Source organism: Otolemur garnettii, unplaced genomic scaffold (genome assembly GCF_000181295.1).
Source record: "Otolemur garnettii isolate 467f Iridium unplaced genomic scaffold, OtoGar3 scaffold00007, whole genome shotgun sequence".
Taxonomy (NCBI): Eukaryota; Metazoa; Chordata; class Mammalia; order Primates; family Galagidae; genus Otolemur; species Otolemur garnettii.
Window position 1 is genome coordinate 19,065,455 of NW_003852402.1, and position 23,794 is coordinate 19,089,248.

The window sequence follows — 23,794 nt, forward strand, 5'->3', positions numbered from 1 at the left end:
TTTGGGTGGCAGTAAGTAAACCAGTCTGTCTAGAGAAGGGTTTGATGCTAAAGATTAGCTCTATAAATATAGTAACCAGAGATGCTGAACTGGTCACCAAACATTAAGTCTGCTGTCCCGTTGTTTCCATAAGTTCCCTCCTGGGCATTGAGACACGTGCCTTCATTTGAGGTTTAGAACATGTAGGCACATTTAGTCTCTAGAACCATCTTCTCTGCCACAGAGCTAAGTGAAGGCTCTTTCCTACAGCCCTTGCTCATGAAAACCATACTCTGGTGTTAAGTTTGTGGCTGCTGTTCAGATCTTGTCACCCTTTGTGCACTTTAGAAAGTCCTTACAAATGTTTTCCATCATGCACAGATGCTATTGCAGCCCCAGGCATCTGAGCTTCTCGGCAAATGCAAACATAGAAAAAAGTTGTTGAAAATGAAAATGAAAAATGAAGACTCAATCTACCAGAAACTGTAGTGTTCATGGATGCCCTGTGACTCCTCTATACCTAGTACTACGCTAGCTCTGGAAGGATGGCAAAGATGTACTTATTAAAACCAGAAGTAAAAATAGGAAGTTTCGAAAAATTCTTATTTATAAAACTTTATAACTTGGCATAATGAAATTTCATTTATCCATTCTTTTATTGAGTGTCTACCAGACAAGCAGATGTTCCTGGGGTATTTAGGACTTGTGTGGTTGCAAGTGACAGAGACCTCATTCAAATTCATTTAAGCAAAGGGGTGGGGGTCTTGTGAGGAGTAATGTGGTGGCCATAAAACCCAAAGCCAGGGCTCTGGAACACCTGGAACCAGGAACTCAGACACCATCCAGGTTCTCTTTTATTCTTCTCAGGAACTCAGACACCATCCAGGTGCTCTTTTATTCTTCTTGTCTCTGAGGCTCCCCTCACTCTCTTCATTAGCTTCTTTCTTCCTTTGCTCTAGCTAGAGATCAGCTTTCTCTGTGCAGTGAAAAAGACAGAGACCAAGAGCTCCTAAATCTACCAGTATATAATAGCTTTGGACATTAGGAACACTCTACCTTAACATTCTCTCTGGTTCCAAATCAAAAAGTCCCAGGGATGGACTCACTGAAGCAGTTTTTGTTAGCTCCTGTGGGAGCCTTAAAGATGGGGCCAGGGAAGGGAAAATTCCGGAAGAAGAGAGGTAAGGTGCTGGGCAAGCCCCAATATAAAGGATGTTTGTTAAATCGTCCCCTATTTATTTTTTCATGCCAACTCAATTTAGCTATCCACCAACAATTCCACTCATTTAATAAGCACGTATTTGCTTATTGAATATGTGCTGTGTGCCAGGTGCTGTACTAGATTTTAGGGATGAAAAGATGAATGTGATGCTTTTTTTTTTTATGTGCCTCTTAGAGTGCTAGACTTTCAGAGATACAAAGAAATATAAAACATAATGGGTTTAGGGTTTAGATCCTCTAGAAAATTACCATATAACTAGAGAAAGATGTATTTGGAGAATAACCCAGTGGCAAGCTGTGTACTATGGGCAACCAGGGTAAGAGAAGGTTCAAGATGAATGAGGTCAATGGGGCCTGCAGCCCTCAGGAGAAACATCTTGGAGAGGGCGATGCTTCTGCACGGTCTTTAAAGGGCAAGGAAGCCTTGTTTATGACTCCATGTGCTTAAAGTGCAATATTTTCACAACATCACACTAAGTGAGGCCCTGTGCGTCTGGAGGCGTTCTGGAATGCAGCCGTCCGCCAGTGGCCCTGTTCCCTCTCAGAGACAGGACTACCACCCACAGCTCTGCTGATAGCCTTGTTTTTAATTGCCATGGCCTGTTGGATCAAAGCCTCTGAGTTTGATGCAAGTTCAAAATAATTTCCTTCAAGGATTAACTCATCTTTCTGGGGCTTGGGGAGCTACACAAGCAACATCTGGTATAGCCTGCAGAGGGATTTTTCACCCAAAGAGTTTCAGATTTCAACTTGTGAGCCATCCTGCTGAATAACATCATCGACGGGAAACAGCACTCGGAGGCCTTATCTTGCAAGGAGAGCGCTGGGTAACATCCCCCAGCCGTGTTCTGCACACAGCTGTTAGAGATGGTGCAAACTGTAACAGGTTCCTTATCACTCTGCTCCTTGCCAAAGGGACTGAATTCCACACTCCTGGGGTGGACATCCCCTTGTGTATTCCTTGGGGGCCATTCTACAGCCCATCCTGGCACCGATACTTACCCCCTCCCTGTGTGTGGATCAGCCCTACACTGACCCTTTTATGCAGTCACAGGAAATCTCTTGGTCAGTTCCTATTGTCAGAGCCCATCTGTCACCTCCCTGTTTTCCTCCTGGAAAACCCTGGGGACCTTCTCCTGGCCTCTTGGTAAATCCTGGCTTTATTCCTTCCTCTGTGCTTTGTTTTTGGTATTTCCAGTTCTGCCCTCTGCACCCCATGGCCTAGACCCAGCACCCCTGGAGTTGGCTTTGAGGTCAAGATTTTACAATGTTCTTAAAGGTAAAACACTATAATAGCTAATAGCTAAGTGTTACGTGTATTTATAGGGGCAGCGTTGTCATCACCCATGACTTTACCAGGGAGAGCAAGGCTCAGAGTTTGAGTGAATTGCCCAAGTGTAAGACATAACCCCATGTCTGTCCCACATCAAAGGTTGTGCTCTTTTTAAGGGATGAATATGGGGACCCAAGTCATGGGAGTCCCTACTTCCAAGTGGAGGAGAGAGAAGGAAAGAAATGAGGAAAACCCAAAGAGTTGTGGCTCTGAAGTCAGAGAATTTTGAGACATGATCAGCTGGGTCTAAAGCCAGAACAGGTTTGAGAACATCGAGACCATTGGCATGAAGAAGGCTGTTTGCAAATGTTTTTAGGCAAGACTTCAGTAGTGGGTCTGGGAGAGGTTACCAGGAAGTGTAGCAATACACAGACAGCAAACAGAAGGCAAAAGGGGCCGCACAAGGGTGGAGTGAAACAGGAGAGCTGCTTTGTGTCCACTCAACTTAGAGCTCTGGGGGCAAGGCCCAAGAATTGTGTTTGAACAAGTTCCCCTGGACTCCAGTGATACTGTGCACACCATAGTCTGTGAACTGCTATAGAATCATGTTTCCCAGCCTTAGCTGCACATCAGAGTCACCTGAAATAATAATACTTGCCCTTGATCTCCTGAAATTCTGATGTGGTTTCTCTGGCCAATGGGGGTTTACAAGGCTCTCCAGGTGTTTCCAGGATTGATTGTTGTGGCTGTAGGGGAAGAAGACAGTCCACGGGGTGTGGTCAAAGGGGAGGAGGAAGGGGCTAATAGCTGCACCTGCGATGCACAGTGCTGGCTGGGCCAGGCATCGTGCTCCTGTGGGGCTTTTCCAGTTTTAATGGGCGTGAGGATCGACCAGTGAGCCCCTGGAAGCCTCCCAAGGCAGTGCTTCAGTGAATCCTCATGACAAGTCTATGAGAGGTGCCAGCATTATTCTCCTTTTACAGATGGGGATACTGAGGCTCCAAGAAGTTACCTGACTTGCCTGGGGCACCACAGCAAGGAAGTAGTAGAGCTAGAACTTGAAAATTGGGTCTTCTTTGATGACAAAGTACTCATTCTTTAAAAAAATATATATGGCAAAATATACGTAACATGAAATGCACACTGTAACTATTTTTTAGTGTACAATTTAGTGGCATTCACAATGCTATGCAATCATCACCACAATCCACTTTCAGAACTTTTACACGGTCCCAAACAAAAACTCTTACCCATTAAGTAATAACTCCCCACCTTCCCCTGGCCCCAGCCCCTGGTTACCTCTACTCTGGTTTTTGTCTCTGTGTCAAAGTACTCTTTTTTTGAGATGGAATCTTACTGTGTCACCCTCAGTAGAGGGCCATGGCATCACAGTTGGTGCCGAGCCAACGTACTCCTTCTTAATCACAATGTTTCAAGATAAGCTCAAAAAAAGGATAAAGGGGCCAGGCATAGTGGCTCACTCCTGTAATCCTAGCACTCTGGGAGGCTGAGGTGAGTGGATCACCTGAGCTCAGGCATTTGAGACCAGCCTAAGCAAGAGGGAGACCCCATCTCTAATAAAAATAGAAAAACTAGCCAGGAGTGTGGCAGTCCCAGCTACTTAGGAGGCTGAGGAAAGAGGATCACCTGAGCCCAGGAGTTTGAGGTTGACATGAGCTATGATGCCATGGCACTCTACCAGGGGCTACACAGTAAGACTCTGCTTCAAAAAAAAAAGATGAAGTTATTGAATTGATCAAACCTTTTCCTTGAATTGATATCTCTGAGAGGAGTAAGGTCACCGCTATCAGTCAGTGTTCCCAAAATTTGGGACAACTTGAAACAGCCCCCAAACAGCACATTCTCCTTTGCCTCTGTGCCACAGTGAGTGCCAAGCCTTCCCCACCCGGCCTTCATGCAGCAAAACTCCATCTCCTCCCAGTTTCCACCTGGCACGACAACCAAGGGGATCTAATCAAGCATGGCAGCTGGTGTGGTTCCATCCACCAAGGCTGCAAAACCCACCATCCACTCCAGTCACCCCAGCATCTTGTTAAAACACAGATTTAGAGAACCTAAGAGTCTGCATTTCTGGGGAGATCCCAGTGGTGCTCAGGCTGGCCCTCTCTGGACCACACCTTGAGGTGACACAGCATGTGTCACCATGGCACATTTTAGTATACCTCCTTGGCTGTTTCTCCACTCCCCTGTAAAGGGAAGATCCTTAAGGGTATAAACCCATCTTATTTATTATCATATTCCCAGAGCCTAGCATTGTGCCTGACCCCTGGTACTACTCAACAAATATGAATAAACGAATAGATGAATGAGCAAACAGGATGGACGGATCAAAGGACATAAAGACCTATGTAAAGCCTTATAAGCCAGTCTAAGGGATTTGAAATTCATCATGAAGTTATGGGCACCAACCACAGGATTCTAAGAAGGTGAAATGTTAAATGTTTGTGCACAATGTACAAGATCTGTTAGAAAGGGCCAAGACCGAAGCCGAGGAAATGAATAGCAAGCTACTGCACTGGTCTGAGCAAATAACTATGAAGCCCTGGACCAGGCAGTGATGGTGAGAATGAAGGGAAGGAAGAGATTTAAGACCATATACATGGGCTAACCAGACATCCCTCATTTGGTCCAGTTTACTTAACAGTGTCCCTTTCACTCCCCCAAAATACTCTGGTTTGGACACCCTGGCTTGGATGACAATGGCCTTTCACTCTGTAGGTAGAAAAAAATGGTTAATAGAACATGGGAGGGGTGTTGACAAAGTGAGACATCTAGAAGTAGATGGTAACACTGCCGGCCAAGCTAGGCAATCCAGGAGAAAAAAATTCTCTTTGAAATAAAAACATTGAAGTTAAAGAGTCATAGCAAAGTATTAAATACACTGCAGTATACAGCATGACAGGAAATTTCAAAGTGGGGACACAGATGGCTGAGGTTTGGAATACAGATCCAAGGTGTCACCAGGTGAGAACGTTCTCCCTCCCGGAAGCTCTGAATTAGTCCTAGAGCAATTACATTAGAAAACCCACCCTGTGTGTTCTTCGTTCCGACTGGAGATGGAAAGTCAAAAAGGTCAACTTATTCTGGGTTTTGTTTCTGGCTCCCCATTTTCCTCTCCCCAAGACACTGCGACAAATGCTCCAAACAACCGCATCACAGTTGACTATGATCAGTGGGACGGTCACTGTAACGACAGACCATGCCAGGGTCAGGTTGGGTCAGAAGACCCCATCCCTTGGTTAGACTATCATTTTTTATCCTCCAGATTAATGTGAGGATATGGACAATCAGGTTACACTGTTTGCATTTGTTAGATAGACTCTCTGTTGTCATTGTGTCCCGCACCCAGAAGCGATGCCATAAGCCCCTACATTATGCCCTTTAAGTGGGAGTGCCACCGTCCTCCTCCCCTCTCCCCTCGTTCCCGCTTCCCCCCAGCTTGAATTGATTGAGTTTTTCTCTTATGCAGGTTTGACTGTCTTGAGTCCAAGGTCTGGGAACACCAAAACGTTCTACCTCCTTTATAAGCCTCATGACCCAAGATCCTTACTAATCTCTTATTCATGCCTGCCAGTACCTCAGCTTTACCCCCACCCAAACAACATGTCAACAAGTAGGTAATTATTTAATAAACCTCAGAACATACCGTTGCTTCTTCTCCTGGCCAGAGACCCAGGATTCTCCTGGTTTCAATTTCAAGGTGGCTCTTACTTAAGGGTTCCAAATGCGGTCAAGCGGAAGAATAAATATACCTGCTAGAGCCTTTTCAGGGAATGTTGAAACAAAACTGTAGCTTTTCAAGTATTAAGAGGAAATGAAAGACTGAACTAAGTTCAGAATTCATTCTAATACACGCGTTAAAGGTTATGTTCGCAGCTGTCAAAGCCCTGGCCAACTCCGAACACATCACTCTTCACCTTAAATCAGACGTCACGGTTGGTACTCAGAACTTGCTACTCTCTGGGCTGACCCTGAGCAAAATGATTGTTAAAGAAGGTGAAGTTTGTCTCCCAGGCTTTCCTGTTACTCAGGCAAATATTAACCTGCTGAGCAAAGGAGAGAGAGAGAACTGCAACCTAAGACCCTGAGTCCTTTATCACTTCCTGCTGTTGCTTCAGGCCCAGAAAAGACCATACTGTGTGCTGGTGATCTGACAGCAAATCCTTATCTGTGTGTGACAAGACTGAGTGCCAGGACAGAAAACTTGACTTAAAAATGGGCAAAGGATTTGAATAGACATCTGTCCAAAGATGTACAAATGGCCCATAAACACATGAAGTGGTGCTCAGCAGTGTTAAACATTAGGCTTAGCACACATCAAAACCAGTGTGAGATACCACCTCTCACCCATGAGCAAGGCTACTGCCAAAAAGAGCATTGCAAATGCCGACTAGAACGTGGAGCAATTACAACTGCTATGCACCGTGGGTGGGAATATGAAATGGTACAGCTGCTGTAGAAAACAGTATGGCAGCTCCTCAAAAAAGCAAAAATAGAATTACCATATGATCCAGCAATCCCACTTCTGGGTGTACATGCAGAAGAATTGAAAACAGGGTCTCAAAGAAATCTTTGTATGCCCATGTTCATAGCAGCAATATTCACGATGGCTAAAATGTGAATGATGCAACTGAAGTGTCTATCCATTGACGGATGATGAATGGACAAGCAAAATGAGGTGTCTAAGTACAGTGGAGTACAACACAGCTCTAAAAAGGAAGGACCTTCTCCTACAAGCTACAGCATGGATGAACTCTGAGGACATCACTCAGAAAAAGACGAATGTTGCACGATTCCACTTATGTGAGGTCACTAGAATAGTCAAAATCATAGAGACAGAGAGTGCAATGGTGGTTGCGGGGCACTGGGGAAAGGGGGTTGAGCAGTTGCTTCATGGATACATTGTTTGAATTTTACAAACTGAAAAGAGTTCTGAAGATGGATGGTGGTGATGGTTGCAACATTATAAATGTGTTTAATACTACTGAGCTTTCCATATGGCTAAGATAGATTTTGTTATGTGTATTTTACCATAATACCGAAAAAATGCAAAATAATATTTTTATAAAAACTTAACACTGGCCAGGTGCAGTGACTCATGTGTGTAATCCTAGCACTCTGGGAAACTGAGGCGGTGGACTGCTTGAGCTCAAGAGTTCTAGTGAGAGTGAGACCCCATGTCTACTGAAAATAAAAAAACTAGCCAGGTGTTGTGGCGGGCGCCTGTAGTCCCAGCTATTCAGGAGGCTGAAGCAAGATTGCTTGAGCCCAAGAGCTTGAGGTTGCTGTGAGCTACGATGATGCCCCAGTTCTCTACCCAGGGCAACAGAGTGGAACTCTGTCAGAATGGAAAAGGTCGACTGTAGAAGTCATGGTCCTGGGGTCGGTCCTATGCCCACCAGTTGGTACCAGATGACAACCTCACTACACTTTAATTTCCCCATTAGCCAACTATGAGGAAATCAATGACTTTCTGACAGCATCTGCAACATGGTAGATGCTCGATCAATGTTAACCGAACCTGAGTGATTACAGTAACACACTATCAATTAAAAAAAGAAAAAAGAAAAGAACTCAACTGATAATGCAAGCAAGTAAAGAAATAGCCTCAGTTTTTAAGCAAAAGTCCCTAAACTCCTGGTACCGAAAAAATTATGATACCTCCCCAGGGATAATTCCAGGTAAAATTTTCTTTTTTTTTTAAAAGAAAGATCTTGTGTTTCCAAATGACAAAAAAAGGTACATTTAAGCAAAATTAAAGTTGACTGTTTTTAAGTCAATTTTTAAGTTTCTCAAAGCTGGAGTTTTCTCTCTCTTGGGCCATTTTGCACTGACCACCAAGTTATAAGGTCAGGAGGGTCAAAACACCTGTGGATAAACTCCTATCATTGGTCAATTAGCCAGAAAGAGGAACGAGAAGATTGTAGTTGGGTGTTGGTTGATGTCTATGAAAACAGGATCCTCTCAAAAGATGAGAAATGTAAGAGGAGTAACAGGACTTCAGAGAAATACCAAAAAGGGAAAGCGGGGCGGGGGGAGGGGGATGGAAGCTGCAGGGACAAACATACAAGATGACAATGAAGAGCCCAAGTGGTCTGGGGACACTCTTGACCATGCACGAGAGGGGAGTCAGGTCACAGGGTTTAAGGAAGAAGACGGCAGAGTGCACAGTCTTGCCCTCCCTGCAGTAGGTGTTTAAATAAAAGAGGGGACTAAGAGGGAGTGTACTTGCAGAAGGCCAGGGAGCGAGTCAGCAGGCCTCTGTCCCAAACCATCTACTGCAGAGTCCACATCTGTGCCTCATCTACAGTCACAGATGCTCCCACTAATGACTGAGTCACAAGAAAAGGTGAACCTACCATCAGCATCCTCCGTTAAGAAGGAAGGATGTGTAATTGGAAAGATTTCCAACAAAAATATGCAAGATGACAATATTTGTCAAATTACAAACGCAGTTCCCGGCATCCTACTCATTGAACTTTCTCCTACAGATTTCCTTGCACATGTGTGAAATGATGTATCCACAAGGTCATTTACTTCTAATTGCCAAGGTCTGGAAAGCACACCATCCATTGCTCATTGAAGAAGGGAACTCGTTCAATACGTGATGGCGCAGCCATACAGGGAATACCGTCCAGGTATGAAACAAACCAACCGTATTAATAAAGGAAACATCTCCAAGAGACGTTGCTGGTCAACAATAGAAGGCTCAACGCTGTACATTATGCTACATTTGGGGTAAAAATCAAAAGAAAAACATGTTAAAATATTTGGCTTTGTGTTTACAGAACAATCTGATAAAAAGTGGATATCTGCAATGAAGGGAGGAATTGAGTAAATGTGGGTAAGAAGCAAAAAGGCTTTCCTTAGTATACCTTTTCATGTTGTTTTGACTCTTGAATCATAAATATATTATTGAACTTTTCTTTCAAGGGCAGGTGTCCCCAAACTACGGCCGGCCTAGGATATTTATCCGCCCGCCGGGTGTTTTTGCTGCCGCTGCCCATCCTGCTTAGCAGTCAACTCGTCCCGGGGCTGCAGTCCGGCCCTCCAATGGTCTGAGGGACAGTGAACTGGCCCCCTGTTTAAAAAGTTTGAGGACCCCTGGTTTACAAAGTAAGGGCTGTGAGTGGGGGCAGGTGAATCCCATTTATCTAAAACTGATCTTTCTACCCTGCACGCTGACTCCAGATACCAGTACTTACTATATTTTCATACTGGGAGAATTCCCAGGTGTTTTTAATCTGCCAGACCTCTTGCAGGTGTTAAGTATCAGAAATTCCAACTCAAAGTTTATGGACATTAAAGGGAGACCCCATCAACTCAGGCACTGAGGAAGTCAGGGGTAGAACTGGCCTTGGGGATGGTAAGGCCCAGAGCACTGCTTGCTGCTGAGAGGCTGAATAAATCCCCATGGTGTCTCATCCTAAACCACTCAGCAGATTGCTGGTATCTCCATCAGTATTTTCCAAGCGTCTACTCTGGAGGTTGCTGCTACCCCAGTAGGATTTTGGGATCCTGCTGGCCTTCATTTTAGAGGATGAATCTGCTGGAAGTAACCAAGGAGTGCCAGAAGCTTCTCCTCCAGGGCTTGAGGCTGTGGTTGTTCTCTTGTGCAACAGACACGCTGTAGACACATGACATTGTGGACTGGAGAATGCGGGGCATTCAAAGCCAGACCAAGAGTATGTGTGTGGGGAGACGGCTGGGCTCAGGGACTTGCCAGAATCACGCAGGGGGAGAGAATGGGATACCACTTATCTTCCTCCCACTCTCCTTTCCTCATTCCAGGCCCAAACACCAGACCAGTATGTCTCCAACTGGGTAAAAAATGGGAACATGGGACGAGGCCACATGTAAAGGATGTTAGGAAACCCAAACACAGCACAACACGGATGCACTTAATTTGGTTTACAAAATGCAATTTCTGTGGAATCCTCTGTGTTAGTGTTTAAAAAAAAGACCAAAAGAAAAAAAAAAAGCCCACTTGATGAGGAATCAGGAAACCAGAGTTCCAGACCGGGATCTCTTGTCATCGGCTGTAGAACTGCCTGCAGGTTGCTGAATCTGTGTTTGTTTTCTAATCTGAAAAATGTGATAATTAACTACATGGCCAACCTCACAGAGGCGAAATGAGAGCAGAAGAACCTTGAAAAACATAAGCCTAACAGAAGGTATTTGTATCACACAAATGGCTTACATTTACTTTTTTATTTTTTCAAATCTAAAATAGTTGTCAGCGAATAACCTTTGGTTTACTCTCAAACAGGTCAGCTTTGGTCAGGGTGATTAAGGGAGAAGGGACTTTAATTCCATCGTGGAATCTGCTGCGTTCTGTCTGTTTAAGATCCATTTCCCATCCGTTTAGTCTGGGTAGGGGTCAGCCCTCCTTGCCCAGGGGTGGACACGTGATTCAGGCCTGACCAATCAGAGAATCACACTTCACAATGGGGATGTGACCCCAGCCAGCCAATCAGAGACAAGGAGTTTCAGTTCTCAGGCTGCTGGTTGTAAACACTCAGAGGTCCTTTTCCACTAGACAGGGTGTAGGCCTGGGAGGTGTTAGATGCTCTCTCATTTCCTCCAGGGGAAGGCCTGCCTGAGAAGCCAGAGGGGTAAAACAGAGCAGAGAGAGAGGAGAGGACATGGAGTGCTGGTGGCACTGGTGGATGGAGCCATCCTCAAAGCCAGCCCCACTCCTTGACTTCTCAGTTACTTGAGGCAATTAAGTCCAGATTCCCTTTGTTCCTTCTTGTTGGATTTCTTATCCCTTCAACTCTAGGAGTCCTGAATGAGACAAACTTCTACTGCTAATGCTTCAGAATCTGTACAAAGATGAACCAGTTGTGCCCTCATGCAGAGCTACGGGAATTAAGAAAACCTAAGTTTTAAACCGTAACTTTATAAAGCCCAAATGGATCTGAAATCATCTCCCAGATAAATACACTGCATAGCAGTACCCAGGCGACATTTTATAATTTAACAGAAACACACATTACTAAAATAAAGAAATATTTTTTTTTTTATTTTACTCTTTCAGCTGTGAGGTCCAAGGAAATGCAAGTTCGTGGAAATTAGAAATTATACAACAAAACAAAACACGGATAAGACCAGCTTTAGAGGTTGCATGGAATCAGCAGAATTTGATTGTCTGGAGTGATTTTTGGCCTTCTCAGTTTGCCAAGACAGGTGAATCATTTGGTCTAGACCATGTAACAATTTCTGTGGTAACTGTCCAGGTTGAAGAGAGTTGTCATAGAATGGCGGAGCCCAAACAACTGAAATGTTTACAGCACAGAAAGCAGAACAGTCAACATTACTGGGTGATACAGACTATTTATCATTAAACTAACTAGTAAAACAGAGTAAAGCCCATTATGCAGCGCTACAAACATCCCAGCATCCCTTCATTCATGCACGCATTCAATAAGATTTTTTAAGCACCTACAGTGTACCAGGAGGCACTGTGTTAAATGCTGGAGTTACAAACATTTAGGCTCATACTCTGCCCTCAAGGAGCTCCTGATCTAACTGTGCAGAGAAGCGGAGGTGAAGAATGATAATGCATCCTGAGAAGAGCTGATAACAAGTCTGTCCACAGCAGGACACAGCCACAGGACTCACTCTACCACAGGGTCCATGGAAAAGGTATGTGATGTTCCTCCTCCTCTTTGGAATATAATGCTTGACAGAGCGTTGGTCACTGTCTTTCAGTTCCAGTGTTGCAATGGAGAATCAGGGCAATACAAGTTACCGCAGATCCAGAAATGGGTGGCAGCTTCCCACCGCTAAACAGGTGGGGGAGGTTTTATGGGGGGAGACTGACTACTGCTGAACCTCACCCTGTGCCCACTCAGCAAACGAGTAAGGAGGCGTTACCATAGTCTACCTGCCCCCATGTCCTCCACCAAAGCTGCCCAGATGGGTTGTTGGCATGTGCCCTCAAGGGCTGCTCCCACTTGGCCAGACAAAGGTCTATGCCCTGGGGTCTTTGCAGAGAGATTTCCTTCTTGTCAACTTTCAAAACTAAACCCTAAGAAATCAAGGGCAACTTCTTCCTCTAGAATGACTTGCTTTTCACTTGTCTTTCATGATTTGAGTAAAAAAGGTAGAATCTGTAGGTCATGCTTAGCACAAAGGGCCTGACTCAAATTTCCTACAGTGTTGAGGACATTCTGCCACGGGCATTACAACAGCACCCTGCACCCAGAAACTTGGGTCACTCCTGATCCTTATCTCACTCGTGGACCTCTACTCTCTTTGACATGTTTATTGGCATAAAAGGAATTTGAGACAGGAATTTCAGCTTCTGAGTCAGACTATATCTCAAGTTATGCCAGTGACAATAAAGGACGGTTTGAGAATTTCTCATCGGCGTTGCCGAATCCATCCCACCTGGAATCACACCCATTCTGGGCTGCCAACTGGCAGCCAGAGTAGCACTTCCCAGCCTTTTGGCTAAGATTGAGTGCAGCAGCAAGGGTGAAAGCTGCACCCTGGGAACATGGAGAAATGAGGACGGAGGATTTAAACACTGAGGTCTTCTGTATTCACTTGGAGTTACAGTGCATAGTTGTACAAAGGCCCCTCAAGAGAAGCATTTTGCTTAGTTCAGCTAAAAAAATCTGAGTATCTTAGTGTTAATCTATAAACTAAATCTTTATGATGTGCATATATGATCATTATAAATTCAATTTATAAATGCTTTCAAAATAAGAAATTATACAGTTAATTCTCTAAAAATGAAATTTTAAAAATGCATATCCCTTGATTTTACTTTATAATAAATGTACTAGAAATCCTCATTTAGTGTATTTCCATAAATCACTCACACACAAAAAAACAACAGAATCTGTACAAAAATAATTGCTCTCCATTTTCTGTAACACCTTATCTTTTCTATATATGAATTTGTTAATATAAAAAGTGTCCACTTAGAAAATTATGAACACGTGGCTACAATGTCATAGGTGCTCTACATTCTCTAGGAAAACATACCTTTGAAAATAGTACAACTATTGGGAATGCTTAATGAAATTCAAGTCCTGGATGTGCCGCAGATGCAGTCTAATCAGGGCAGCCTCAAAACCCTGCCTGTCCTCTGTACCACTTCTAGAAATTGTCTGCAGCGTTCACTGAGTGAGTATAATTCTTCTTTCTTCAAATGTCACCATTGATTTCTGTGGATATCCTTAGGGTGACGCCCTATTTTTTTTAAAAAAGAAAAAATTTTGAAAGAAGTTAAGCATTTCCAATGCTGATGACATTTCCAACAGCTTTGGGCCACCTAAGAGATGATCTCACTATTGGTTTGTGCTTTGCTTGAGCTGGGGCCTAACCTAAAGGGGTCTCTCGGCTTCCCATAGCCTTTGGGCTAATAATTCACCTGTCTCAGAATTAAGATTTTCCCTGTGGCTAAATCTGCTAAGGTCTCACCTTCTCTCTGCCTTGGGCATACTTCTCAACAAGTATGAGAAGTTTTATTTTATTTTATTTTATTTTATTTTTTGCAGTTTTTGGCCGGGGCCAGGTTTGAACCTGCCATCTCTGGTATGTGGGGCAGGCGCCCCACTCTTTTGAGCCACAGGTGCCACCCAACAACACAGTTTTATTTTTAAAAAGATATTTTCTATTTAGTAAGTGAAAATTCCTTAAAAAGAAAACAACCAAGATACATACATGACTATGAACACATCAAATGGCAGAGGGTGTATGAAACTGTCAATAGTGGGTGGTGCCTGTGGCCTAGTGGGTAGGGCGCCAGCCCCATATACCGAAGGTGGCGGGTTTGAACCCAGCCCCTGTCAAACTGCAACAAAAAAATAGCTGGGGCCGGGCGTGGTGGCTCACACTTGTAATCCTAGCACCCTGGGAAGCCAAGACAGGTGGATTGCCCTGAGCTCAGAGGTTTGAGATCAGCATGAGCCAGAGTGAGACCCCATCTCTACCAAAAAAATAGCCAGGCGTTCTGGCAGGTGCCTGTAATCCCAGCTACTTGGGAGGCTGAAGCTAGAGAATCACTTAAACCCAAGGGCCCAAGGGTTGTAGTGGAGGTTGCTGTAGCTATGATTCCACAGTACTCTACTGAGGGCCACAAAGTGAGACTCTATCTCCATAAAAAAGAAAGAAAGAGAACAGAAAACAAAAATAAAACTTCAAACTAAAGATTGAAAGCAAAATTAAAAAAAAAAAATAGCCAGGCATTGTGGTGGGCACCTATAGTCCCAGATACTTGGAAGGCTGAGGCAAGAGAATCGCCTAAGCCCAGGAGTTGGAGGTTGCTGTGAGCTGAGATGCCACAGCACTCTACAGAGGCAATAAAGTGAGACTCTGTCTCCAAAAAAAAAAAAGAAAAGAAAAGAAAGTGCTCTTTCTAAAATGCAGTTGGGCACAGTGGCAGGTGCCTATAATATTAGCTACCTTGGGAGGCTGAGGCAGGAAGATCACTTGAGCCTAAGAGTTCAAGACCAACCTGGGCAATAGGAGTGCAATCCTGTCTCAAAAACTAAAATAAAATATAAAATGGAAGACATTTTCTGTGAATTTTCTCCAATCCTAATCATCAGCAATTCATAACATTTGAATTGATAAATACTTACCTGGAAGTCGTGGATGAATGTTAGGAAGTAGAAAATAAAACCAAAGGCCACTGTCCATTCACAGATCGCACTCACTACGTGATATATATAATCCTAGGAGCAATGAGGAAGAAACAGAATTTCCTGATTTCAGGATACATACTGATAATATGAGAAGGTTAGACTAGATGAAAAAGCTGTCCAGAGAGCACACATCAGAACCTTGCAGAGAAATACAGAAGGCAACACCCTGTAAGTAAGGCCAGCGTGCCTGCCTAGTGAGGACAGGACTGCAGTTATCCCAGACGTTCTTTCTGGCTGTCACACGCTCTGGTTTTAACACTGCTTCTATGTAACTTCCAAAGACAGAATGAAGACTACAACATAGCCAACCCTGGGAAGCACATTTGGACTCAAGGGAAGAGGGAACTTCCTATACAAGGATGACTCGGTCTCCTCCCAGCTGAAGGTCAGCACTGCTGTAGCTATTCCAAAGAATAAGTGTATGCATCTAGATGAAACTGGGCTTTGCGTTTCCCTGTTGTGATAGAAATCGTTAGTTCAGAAAACAGTTCTACTTAACAATATAAAGGAAACATATCTGCAAAGCACATGTTAATAATGGACATCCACATGTTAACTGCAGCTTCTTGGGGGCAAGAATGAGAGACTGGCCTGAGTCAGAGGTTCCAAACTAGCTGCTTCCTGAGGCCAGGAAATTAATAAAAATAAACAAAACTGATGGTTGCAAAAAGAGAGGAAAGATAGCCATCTCCTGGTGTTTTAATGCTGTCAACTAATTTAAAAGCATTTTTAAAACTGCATGTAAGTCAAAGACACACGGTCTGCATTAGCTCACATCCCACTGAAGCCTGGGGACTGTCAGTTTGCCTCCTCTGGTTTCAAATGATGGCTTAATTCCCCCCCCCCCACTTCCCTTTCTGCTCTGCTATAAGCTGAGAGCGTAAATAAACAAATGTGTTACATCAAAGGTCAGTTCCTGGTGATGGTAGGTTCTTCTAATCATGCTTTCCTCCACAAAGATTTAATGGACAAGTGTCAAATTGTCCAGGACATCACTCTTGGCTCTCCACATGGATGCCCTCATGCAGCCCCTCATCCTAGGCCACTCTACATTAGGGGGTAGAGAACAGAGGCCCCCTCCTTTGGGTGCCAGCACCAGGGGACCCGCCCCAACCCACAGGGTCCCTGAAATGTGAAAATGGCTACTAGAAATAGAGGCAGAATTTGGGGGGAAATTTCTCTAGCATGATATTAATGAAAGCGCATTGAACCACAAAATCAGCATTCAGCCCATGGGCCACAAGTTGGACACCCCTGCTTTGGGGTAGTACCTAAATGATTTTTCAGTGAACTATGTAAAGGGTTTTGAGGGGTTTTGCATCTATTGATAGTGGGAACAAAAGGCGATACACGAGTAATTTATAAAATCAATAAAAAACCAGGTACTTTTCACATTTTTAGGAAAGTAGAATATAACAGATTTTTAACTGCCTGGGGAGGGGCTTTGCTGAGCCCTTTCCGGTGGCTAATTTGTTGTGCAAGGGCTCCCTCCAGTGGCTGAATTGTGAAGTACACCGGGACAATCTGAGGTTTCAGACAGGATTCTCACCAATGAAAGAGGAACTGAACCCCCTGCATCCGGGAAGAATTCCCCACACCTCAAGGGGGAAAATGCCTTTTGTCTATGTCTAAACTACTGACTAATTTGGCCATTTTAAAGTTATAAGGTAAGTTCTTTTTGAACTCCCGTCCAGATCGTTGTTTTCCTCACCAGCCTGGGCGAGCTTCACTGCTGGCCAGAATCCTCAGTCCTGGGAAAGTCTTCCTCTCACCCTATGTCTGCTATGGCCACCACTGGGCTTCTCCTCTTCCTCTCACCTCCAGTCCAGGATAGAACTCAACAAGCATGGGCAGGGAGCTGAATGAACGAACCATTCCTCTCAACATTTCTTTAACCTCTTACAATTGGCTTCTAACCCCAAAACCTTACTGAAACTGCTTTTGGAAAAAGTTGAGTGACTCCCTTATAGCTTAAGTCGAGAAATTGAAGGACTTCATTCTTAAAGAGCATTCAGCTACATTTGCTGAGGTTAACCATCTCCCTTTCTCTTGAAAAATGCCCTTTTCTTACTCTCCATGATACCACCCTCTCTCACTCCATAGTTAGAATCAATTGCTATGGGGTCTGCATTTCCACAGTATGTTGTCTGGACTTGAGCTCAGCATTTCATTTATTCTTCGAGGTATTACGTTTAACAGTTGACAATGGGATGTTTGTCCCTCTGAACTATAAAATTCCTTGGGGTCCCTCCATCCCCTGGTCACCCTTCCCTCCACTAGCTCCCACAAACGCAATGAAGTCGACCACACACAGCACAATTCTGGTGCTTCTCTTTGGTCCACGACTCCCTCTCTTTAATTCTCCTTTAAAGACATTCCTTCACCTGCTCCTTGGGAGAACAAAAAGACACCCTCCTGCTGTTCTCTGACTTTCTTCTCTTCCTGGGGCTTCCTGATTCCCCTATATTGGCATCTAGACCAGTGGTTCTCAACCTTCCTAATGCTGTGGCTCTTTAATACAGTTCCTGTGGATCTAGACAAACCAGCACTCCAGGTATCTCTGCATGAGTCAATCTCAATTCTGAATATGTGGTTCCATGTGTTCCGATGTTTAGTCCAGAAATGATCAGTCCCTCTATGCTCTGGTGACTCACAATCCCACCAGAGGTCTAGTCCTGTGTTTCTAACTGGACGTTTCACCTCAATATTTTATAATAGCCTTAGAGTCAACGATTATAAAACCAAATCGATCCAGTTATTTATGCTATAGACCTTATCTCTGGTCGAGGGAATAAAGTCTTTGGTTCACCCAAGATAAAAACTTGGTAGTCCTGGCCCAGGCCTGCTAATCAAAAAAAAAACAAAACAAAACAAAACTTAGAAGTCTCCTTAATTTATCATGCCCCTTTATCCTCATGTTAGTCACTTGCCAGCACCCCTCAAATACACTCCCCCATCACTTCCAACTAGGTTCATCTTGATTGCAACTACCTTCTTCCTGCCCTCTTAATGCTATGCCATCTCTTCAATCCATCCCAGTGTTAAAGCTCTTTCACTAAGCATAGATAGCTGAGATGTTTAAGAAAGAAATCGGGGGGCCAGGCACAGTGGCTCAAGCCCCTAATCCTAGCACTTTGGGAGACTGAGGTGAAAGGATTCCCTAGGACCAGAAGTTCAAGACCAGCTTGAGTAACACAGTGAGATCCTGTCTCTAGAAAAACATAAAAGATTAGCCAGGTACAGTGGAGTGCACCTGTAGCTATTTGGGAGGCTGAGGCAGAAAAATGATTGTTCAAGCCCAGGAGTTTGAGATTGCAGTGAGCTATTTTTTTTTAAATCAGGTCCCAGGCCCAGATGAGGACCCAGACCCATGCGAGGATCCAGACCCAGGTGAGACTTGAAGTCTTTTTTGTTTTTTTCTGTTTGTCCATCAAGCCCAGGTGAGGCTCAAATTTGCCACCCCTGGAGTGTGGTGCCAGCATGGTAACCACTGACCTCCAGTAGCCAGCTTGCTATGAGCTATTCTGATGCCACAGCACTCTACACAGGGCAACAGAATAAGACTCTTGTCTCAAACAAAAAAAGAAGAAGAAGAAGAAGAAGAAAGAAAGAAATTAGGAATTCAAATTGTTGAAAATAATCCAGAACTCATTTGGGATTACCCTGCTAGCTAATTACTATACACAGACTGCCAAATAATTGGACAGTAAATTGTCATATCATATTTACTCCACATTTTTGCAACTTGTTCTAAGAAATAACAAGGATCCTTCCTAGGCTTTGTGCAGCCACAGTCTCAAACAACCAAGTTCAACAGTCTTAAAAGAACAACTTAAATGTTACCTTTTCTTTTGGATTCCACTCCAGCTTGGTTATAGAAATTAGTGAAGCACAGGCAATCACTAAAAAGGGGGAAACTGTTAAGGAAACTGCAGCAGAAAATAGGTTGTTTAATGTTAAGACTAGATTAACCTGGATGGATCTGAAGAACATTTTCCTAAGTAAAATGTTGCTAAGATTAGAAACATAAGCATCACATGGACTCAACACTCATCTGAAATTAGGAGATGAACAATCACAGACCATACGAACATCTCAATTAGGTTCAAGAAGGGGGAAAAGGGGTGTCTGTTGGCTCCCACCCAATGGGTACAATGCATGGGTTACGGCACACTCCCCAGGTGAAGGGCACAACTGCACCTCTGAATTTTACCTATCATGGGATATTTATACCCTTCTATTACTCTGAAATTTAAAAAGAATGGAAACAAAGCACTAGATTAGCTCACTAATAATGTCAGTGTTAAAATGTTAATACCAACATTTCTACAAACAACCAATTACATTAGCTTCTCAGGATCTCAAACCTTCAATTAGGAGAGCAGTTAAGTTACAGCACAGAACTACAGTAATTCCTTAGCAATACTTTTTCAGTTTGTTCAGCAAAATTTTTAATCTGTGGCTACATTTCACTCAATCCTGCACGTTTCTGGGTGTTTCCACTTAAACTAGCTGTTTACATTTGGTCAAAATGGCTGGCACAGGAGTCTAAGACGGGCCCTTTATAAATACTTGCTATTGAATAAAAATGCTTCTCCCCTAAAGTACTATTTCCAAGGTAATAGCTTTAAGGAAAATTTAACATTTCAAAGTCCCAGGGCTCATATACAAAACAAGGGACAGAAATTCAAACTTTTATACTTAAAAAATAGAATGGGGGTGGCTGGGATCCTATGTCCTGAGCTGGCGGGTTCGAATCCAGCCAGGCCTGCCGAACAGACAGCTGCAACCAAAAAACGGCCAGGCGTTGTGGCGGGTTCCTGTGGTCCCAGCTACTTGGGAGGCAGAGGCAGGAGACTCACTTGAGCCCAGGAGTTGGAGGTTGCTGTGAGCTGTGATGCCAATCATTCTACCCAGGGTGACAGCTTGAGGCTCTGTCTCAAAAAAAAAAAAAAAATAGACTGAGGGTAACTGAGTATAAGCTAAGCCCTTCCTTCCTGGCCCAAAGAGTTTACAAATTAAAAAAAAAAAAAATCACAGTGCATAGGACTTTGGAGACCAATGACAAACCCGCACAGGACAGCCTAACAATGTCAGAGGCTGGTCCTGTGGACTGGACTGTCTACACAAAGGAAGTGACAGCCATTTAAATTGAACTTAAAATGCAAAAGAGAAAGTGAGAAGAGAATGGAGAGCCTCTAAAAGTATACAAAAAAAATTAAGAACTTGAGGGTTAAGCCCAGCAAAGTTTCGAGCCTCAGAGTCGGCACCTCCCCCCATGTTGCAAAGCTTAACACTTCGGAGTTTCTCAGAATGAAAGTGGAAGAAACAGAAGATTCCCTATCATTTCATAACCATCCTCCTGTTTCTAACAGTTAAAAAGCCTCTTATTCCAGGGACATTTTACATAGAGGTAAAAACAAAATTGTTCTTTCATTTATTTGCTCTCTAGGTCCATTCTGGGTACACCCGGACCGAGGGGTCGTGGGAGGGAAAACCCCAGGAAAAGAGACTTGGTCTCAGCTCTCAGAACACGACAGCCTTGCTGGATGAAGCTCAAGGAATGTGCCACGCTGGAGAGAAAAGAAAACATTCAGAACGGAATAGGGTTTGGGGTGTCAGGCAAAGCTTACTGAGATGAGATTAATCTAAGTTGTGAAGTTGGAGCTCTCTAAAGCAGCACCATCCCACAGAAATATAATGTGTAATTTTTTTTTTTTTTTTTTTTTTGGGCCAAGGACAGGTTTGAACCCGCCACTTTCGGTATGTGGGGCTGGCGCCCTACTCCTTGAGCCACGGGTGCCACCCGAATTTTTCTTTCTTTCTTTCTTTCTTTGGAGAGACAGAGTCTCACTTTATCATCCTCAGTAGAGTGCCGTAGCGTCACAGCTCACAGCAACCTCCAACTCCTGGGTTTAGGCGATTCTCTGCCTCAGCCTCCAGAGTAGCTGGGACTACAGGCGCCTGTCACAACGCCTGGCTATTTTATAATGTGTAATTATAAATGTGCTACATTTTTTAAAAGTTGGAAAGCTAAAAATAACCAAGTGGAATTAATTTTAATAATGTACCTTATTTGGGTGGCGCCTATGGCTCAAAGGACTAGGGCGCCATATGCCGGAGGTGGCGGGTTCAAACCCAGCCCCAGCCAAAAACTGCAAAAAAAAAAAAAAAAGTACCTTATTTAACCCAACATATAAAAATCTGTCAATATAATGACAGAGTCAATGTTATACATTGATAAATGACATCTCTTATTAACTCAATACATTAAATTGGCGGTTCTGAACCTGCTACCCCCTGACATAGACACTTTTGAGTATATGAAAATCTGAGGCCTAAAATGTTTATTCTGCTAAACCATTCTGATTTTAATATCTAGGGATCCATCTTCAAAGTTAGGAACAAGGAAAGGTTTCCTGCACTAAGAAACTCTGCATTTAATACTACGAAGACTTCCACTGTAACCTTCACCATTCACCCAACCTAAGAGTTTCAATGACATGTTCAAAGAGAAAGCATGAGTGTCCTCGATTTATAAATAGAACAAGGCTCAGTGGCTCACACCTGTAATCCTAGCACTCCGGGATGCCAAGATGGATGGACAGCTAAAGATCAGGAGTTCGAGACCCCATCTCGACTAAAAATAGAAAAACTAGCCAGGTGTGGTAGAAGGTGCCCGTGGTCCCAGGTACTCTGGAAGCTGATGCAAGAGGGTCACCTGTGCCCAGGAGTTTGAGGTTGTTGTGAGCTACAACTCCAAGGCACTCTACCCAAGGTCAACAGAGTAAGACTCTGTCTCAAAAAAATAAAATAGAACAAGGAAACTGAGAAAGAACTATCTTAGGAACAAGGGTATATACTTTGCTGGGAAATTTCTCAGTACGAGGATTTGGTTCCTCTGTGCTTGGAAATTTTGTAATTACAATTTTCCCTCTGTAAGATGAAAAAAAAAACCCAAACCCTACTTAAGACTTCACATTTTATATAGTTTCTGTTTTACAAAAAGAAATGCAAAGCATAATATTCAGAAGCACATGATGTGTTGTCACTCAGACTTGTCCACTTTATACCATAACTCAACCCACACAAACTTGCCACTGATAAAATAGTTCCAATTTTCCCACAGTCTGACATTAGTCATCACTTGTCATGACCCTATAGCTTTCTCTGATATGTCTACTGTGGTATTTTAAAGGATGGGAAATTCTGTACCTTACCCCTTAAAGACCACAGCTTTTTTTTTTTTTTTTTTTTTTTTTTTTTTTGCAGTTTTTGGCCAGGGCTGGGTTTGAACTCACCACCTCTGGCATATGTAGCTAGGGCTCCTTTGAGCCACAAGCACCACCCAGCTTTTTTTTTTTTAAGACAGAGTCTTACTATGTCACCCTTGGTAGAGTGATGTGGCATCACAGCTCACAGCAAACTCAAACTCTTGGGCTTAAGTGATTCTCTTGCCTCAGCCTCCCAAGTAGCTGGGACTACAGGTGCCCGCCACAACGCCTGGCTGTTTTTTGTTGCAGTTGCCGTTGTTTTAGCTGTCCCAGGCTGGGTTCGAACCCACCACCCTTGGTGTATGTGGCTGGCGCTCTTACCACTGTGCTACGGGCGCCGAGCTGAGACCACAGTTTTTTTATTTTCTTTATTAAATATAGTAGAACTTCCATAGTTGACCACCTCCCTACATTGACCACTTCCTTAAGTTGACCTAATTTTCATAGACCAGACATGCACCATGTGTACGTATCAGTTCAGTGGGCCTAGTTCCTTATGTTGACAACCTCTGTGTCTTGACCAGTTCATTACAGTCCCCTTGGGTGGTCAACTTATGGAGGTTCTACTATACTTCATTAAAGAAAGAAAAGATAGCCAGGCGTGGTGGCATAGGTCTGCAGTCCCAGCTCTTCCAGAGGTGGGAGGATAACTTGACCCCAAGAGTTTGGGGCTGCAGTAAGCTATGATCATATCACATCACTGGAGCCTGTGATAGAGTGAGACCTTGTCTCTAAAAAATAAATAGGGCGGTGCCTGTGGTTCAAAGGAGTAGGGCACTGGCCCCCTATACTGGAGGTGGCGGGTTCAAACCTGGCCCCCACCAAAAATTGCAAAAATAAATAAATAAAAGGAGGAAGAGCCAGGAGCAGTGGCTCACACCTGTAATCCTAGCACTCAGGGAGGCCGAGGAAAGTGGGTCACTTGAGCTCAGGAGTTTGAGAGCAGCCTGAGTAAGAGCAAGGACCCTGTCTCTACTAAAAATAGAAAAACTAGCTGGGTGTTATAAGTAACAAGTGCTGTCGTCCAGCTACTTGGGAGGCTTCAGCAATAGGACCACTTGAACCCAAGAGTTTGATGTTGTGAGCTATGATGCCACGGCATCTTTCGTTTCCTCTAAATCAGAATATTCAAACATGATTACACTTTCTTTTCACATCGCTGACATAAAGAACAAAATGAATTTCATTTTGAAAAATGAAGTCTGCAGGTGGCGCCTGTGGCGCAAAGGAGTAAGGTGCTGGCCCCATATACGGGAGGTGGCGGGTTCAAAGCCAGCCCTGGCCAAAAACTGCAAAAAAAAAAAAAAAAAGAAAAATGAAACTAGCAACTATAGAAAGAAAATGCTAAATGTATTTTTAATTGA

General features: G+C 43.7%; 1 protein-coding gene across 1 annotated transcript in view; it reads right to left on the reverse strand.

Annotated features, from left to right (window-relative positions):
- Positions 1–11,545: 11,545 nt before the first annotated feature.
- Positions 11,546–23,794, reverse strand: part of DRAM1 (DNA damage regulated autophagy modulator 1) — a 46,794-nt gene continuing 34,545 nt past the window's right edge. The window contains exons 5-7 of the mRNA XM_003783302.3: positions 19,000–19,058; positions 15,094–15,186; positions 11,546–13,699 (exon numbers count right to left, since the gene is read on the reverse strand). Coding sequence (XP_003783350.1) covers positions 13,655–13,699; positions 15,094–15,186; positions 19,000–19,058 — 197 coding nt within the window. The 3' untranslated portion in view covers positions 11,546–13,654. The remainder of the gene's footprint in view (positions 13,700–15,093; positions 15,187–18,999; positions 19,059–23,794) is intronic.